The sequence below is a fragment of the Otolemur garnettii genome, unplaced genomic scaffold, assembly GCF_000181295.1.
Source record: "Otolemur garnettii isolate 467f Iridium unplaced genomic scaffold, OtoGar3 scaffold00084, whole genome shotgun sequence".
Classification (NCBI taxonomy): domain Eukaryota; kingdom Metazoa; phylum Chordata; class Mammalia; order Primates; family Galagidae; genus Otolemur; species Otolemur garnettii.
The window spans coordinates 5,259,872-5,264,527 of record NW_003852479.1 but is presented as its reverse complement, the minus strand read 5'-3'; the positions used below and the strand labels follow the sequence as shown (position 1 = coordinate 5,264,527).

The window sequence follows — 4,656 nt, the reverse complement described above, 5'->3', positions numbered from 1 at the left end:
GTATATTCCCTTTCTGTTCTTAATCAAACATTTGTTGATTAAGTTGGCTGCCTTATATGGACATGGTTTGTGAAGTCCCCCAGTAATTATAGTAGCATGGAAGGTCACTGACCACAGATCACTGTAACAGACGTAGTAACAAAAAGAACTTAGAAATATTGCAAGCATGACCAAAATGTGACCCAGAGACATGAATTAAGCATCTGCTATTGGAGTTGACATGGTTTCCACAAGCCTTGACTTTATAAAAGACACACTATCAGAAAAGATGTACTTGGCATCAGTTTCTTATTGCTTTCATAGCAAATTGCCATGAACAGGGTCTTAGAACACACATATCTGCTAATGCACAGTCCTGGAGGTCAGAAGTCTGAAATGGGCTTTGCAGGGCTGACATCGAGGTGCCCTTGGGGTTGCTTTGCTCCTGGAGGCTCTAAGGGAGATGCCTTCCATGGCTTTTCTATCTTCTGTGCAGGCCACCTGGATTCCCTGGCTCAGAGCGCCATGTCACTCTGCTGACACTGTCACACTCTGTCCATCTTTCCTACTCCTCTTCCAGTTATAAGAATGTGTGTGACTGAGAACAGCAGCTTCTAAACCTGTCAATTATTTGCTCCCAGTTTAAATTCACTTAAGCATGATACTGCTGTGAAGTAAAAGACGTTTTTCCTCGCAGGGCGGAAGAACTGCTGACTAAGTCCACCTGGAGGGAGCCTATGCTCTCATCTATGATGCTCTCACTGTCCTTTCCTTTGTTTCCTGTTTCCAGTCTCCAGAGCCAAGGAAAACCATCCGCATGTCCAGAGAACAGTTCACGCAGAGGATGACAGAGGCTGTCGGCTGGGGCACCAGGGAGGAATACGGGGAGCTCTATGACAAAGTGGACGTAGCCCGGGATGGCTTCATCACGTGGGACAAGCTGACCTCGTTTATACTTCTTGCCCTTTATGAAGAAGAGGAACGGGCAAAGTCGACCGTGGTTCCCCAGTGGAGGGACCTTGAATTCCTCCCAGTGAAACACAAGGACACCATTCAAAAAGTAACTTTCCTAAAAAGTTCCTGTCGGTATGTGACTATCAGTAAAGAAGGCTTACTGGGGATCTGGGGAGAGAATTTAAAGCTGCAAGAAACACTTCCCATCACCTCGGATGCTGCAAAGCTCAAACACCTGTGGGTGACAAGTTTGGTCGCTCTGGAAAATGTAAACAAGGTACAAAGTCTTTATCAGTATATTGGCTGTATGGCAAAAGGGAAACATGCCGGGGACAGGGCTCCTGCTCAGTATCAAATACATAACCCTGGCAGTGGCAGGCAGCCGCTTCGCTCTGCTGGTGCTGTCCCCTGGCCCACAGGGGGTACAGGTATTGTTAAGAGAGGGACTGGATTTCCCAAGCTGCTCCCTGGGTGCCTTAAAATGAAATGGCTGGTAATGACCCAGGGCTTGGCTCTGCTTTCCACGGGGCCACCCTGCATCATTAGCTTACAAGAACGTCACTCTGCAGCGTACAGGTGTCCTGGCTTTGCGCTCATGGCTGAGGGTTATTACAGAGTTCAGCGCTAGGCCTGGAAGGAAGGGGCGGAGTCGCGTGGCTGGTGGTCGCCCACGTGGAGTCAGCGCCTCAGTTCTGATAGGTAGGCTCTGTTCCATCCAAATTTCTTCACATAACCATACCTAGGAGCAAGAAAACACACTGTAAGAGAAATAATTTTGTGAGGGAAAGTTGCAGCTTGTGGAATATATATTCTTAATATTTTATACTGAGCAGATGGCAAATTTTACTAGGAAAAATTTCAAGTGCACACACATGCAGAGAGAGTGATATTAGAAAGCTCATGTACTCAGTATCCACCTTAACCATTTCCAATTTTCAGGCATTCTTGTTGCATCTGTGCCTCCCTCATTAAGTTCTGGAGCATCAGACCATTTCCTCTGTATATATTTCTATTTTTCTATAAAGATGTCTGTTTTAGTGTAACCAAAAGACCACTGTCACACGTAAAATGAATTACAGTATTTCCTTACTACCGTGAAATATTCAGTCATGTAAATATCTCATTGGTTGCCTTACAGTTTTTTTTTTAATAAATTCATTTCAGGCTAATGTGAGGGTACAAATCACCAGGTCAAAATATTTGATTTTGTTAGATGGAGTCCCTCTCGTGGTTCTGTCCCCCACACAAAAGGTGTGCCAACTCCCCCCATGCCCATTCAGTAAGAGCACCCCAATTCCCTCCTTCTGTCCCTCCTGGGTTACCCCTCCCACCAGCTTGAATTGAAATAAGTTCCTCACCTATGTAGGCGTGCATTAAATTGTCTCCTGTCTCCGTATTTGGATCAAAGTATGAATAAGATCCAAAGATTATGAATGGTTGGTATGTCTCGTTTAATACACATTCTTACCTCCTTCCCTTCTGTTGTCTTACATTTTTTCCTTTGGCTGTTACTATTGATGTTTTAGTGTGTTTGTTTTTTTGTTTGTTTTGTTGATTTTAGTCTTTGGTTTTCTTTTTTTTATTATTCAATGATAGCTGTGTATGTTAATGCAATCATGGGATACTGTGTGGTGTTTTCATATACAATTTGAAATATTTTCATCAAACTGGTTAACTTAGCCTTCATGTCATTTTCTTAGTTATTGTGTTAAGATGTTTATATTCTACTTTTTTTTTTTTTTTTGAGACGAGCCTCAAGCTATCCCCCTGGGTAGAGTGCCATGGCATCACGCTCACAGCAACCTCCAACTCCTGGGCTCAAGTGAGTCTCCTGCCTCAGCCTCCCAAGTAGCTGGGACTACAGGCGCCCGCCACAATGCCTGGCCATTTTTTGTTTGCAGCCGTCATTGTTGTTTGGCGGGTCCGGGCTGGGGATTCAAACCTGCCACCTTAGGTGTATGTGGCTGGCACCTTAGCCGCTTGAGCCACAGGCACCGAGCCATATTCTACTTTTAGAAAGATTCACTTGTACCCTTGTAAGATAAACCATAGAGGTGATCCCTGAAATCACCCTCCCTCCACCCATCCACCCCCCTCCCTTCCGCCTCCCCATATTCTTAGGCTATAATAAGGTTATAGCTTTCATATGAAAGCTATAAATTAGTTTTCTAATAGAGCTGTGTACATTGGATACTTTTTCTTCCATTCTTGAGATACTTTACTAAGAAGAACATTTTCAAGCTCCATCCATGTAAACATGAAGGAGGTAAAATAAACTGTGTTTATGTTTTAGAGTTTCCCTCAGTCTAGATTTCAGGGAGTGTGTCCATATGGGGCCGTTTACTGTGCCTACCTGTCCTTGGGTTTCCAGTAAGTCGACCCTCAAGTCTACAGCCTGGATCAGGTTGGTTTGTTTGTTTCAAATAGGCCATTGCGTGTTCTGCAGTCTGGAGGTGCAAAATGCCTGGTTCTTTCTCTTCCTGAGATGTTAGCAGTTATAACTGATTATTCCTAGAGCCATTAATTTTTTGGAGGATGACATTCTAATTGTTTCATTTCCTCTCCCTTTAAAAGCCAGCATACTTCTATAAAAAGAAATCTCCCTCATTATTTAGCTATCAGGTGGTACAAATTCTATCATTAAGCTAGAATAAAGGCCTAATTCTTCAATTTGACTTATCGGTTTTCAAAATAATGAGCTGGTTCTCTAATATCAACTACAGCTAAAGAGTGAGTACTGTCATCATTATTGTTACCATAGGATTGAAAGATCGTAGGTTTAAAAGAATTGACATGTTTCAATCTACTGAGTTGTTATCCAAAACCGGAAACTGTACTTCCTTAGGCATGAAGATGACTCAACACAATTCATCTTGAGTCTTTCAACAACCATAACAGTCTTTGAAAGCTTGTTTGCTTTCTGATATGACAACATTTTCCAGGGTCATCTTGTGTATTTCCTATGCAAGACGTAGAACCAGTATTTCTCTGAACAGCCAGCCAGGTTCTTTCTATGGGGAAAATAGTGTGTTCTAGTGCCTAGAACTACGAATCATCCTTTTAGCTCTCTTTGTGATACACCCTCTTAGATTCATCATAAAGGCCAACTGCAATAGCTGACACCTGTAATCCTAGCTTTCTGGGAGGCTGAGAAAAGAGCATCCTTTGAGCTCAGGAGTTCAAGATCAATCTGAGCAAGAATAAGACCCCATCATTATTAAAAACAGAGAAAAATTAGCTGAGTTTGTGGTGGGCACCTGTAATCCCAGCTACTCGAGAGGCTGAAGTAGGAGGATCACTTGAGCTCAAGAATTTGAGGTTGCTATTAGCTAGGCTGATACCATGACACTCTAACCTGGACAACAGCATGAGACTAGTCTCAAAAAAAAAAAAAAAAATCTCCCCTTGGCTGGGAGTTTTCTTTGTGGGACAATTTTCCAATGCTAACTTAATCATTGTGTCATGGATTGGCTGATATTTTGTGCATTTTCTTGGGTTAGATTAGGTAATTTATGTGTTTCTTAGAATTTGTTCATTTCATAAAGGTTATCTAATTTCTTGGTATACAGTTGTTTATAATATTCTCTTTATAGTACGTTTTTATTTCTGTGGGATTGATAGTACTAGCTACTCTTATATTTCTGATTTTGATAATTTGTATCTTTTCCCTCTCTCTCTTTTTGTTTGTCCTGTTAATGTTTTGCCAATTTTGCCAATCTTGTC

General features: G+C 42.1%; 1 protein-coding gene across 1 annotated transcript in view; it reads left to right on the top strand.

Annotated features, from left to right (window-relative positions):
* WDR49 (WD repeat domain 49) overlaps positions 1-4,656 on the top strand; it is a 158,817-nt gene that overhangs the window by 25,855 nt on the left and 128,306 nt on the right. Inside the window, exon 2 of the mRNA XM_023516015.1 lies at positions 770-1,210. Within this exon, the coding sequence (XP_023371783.1) occupies positions 770-1,210 (441 nt within the window). The remainder of the gene's footprint in view (positions 1-769; positions 1,211-4,656) is intronic.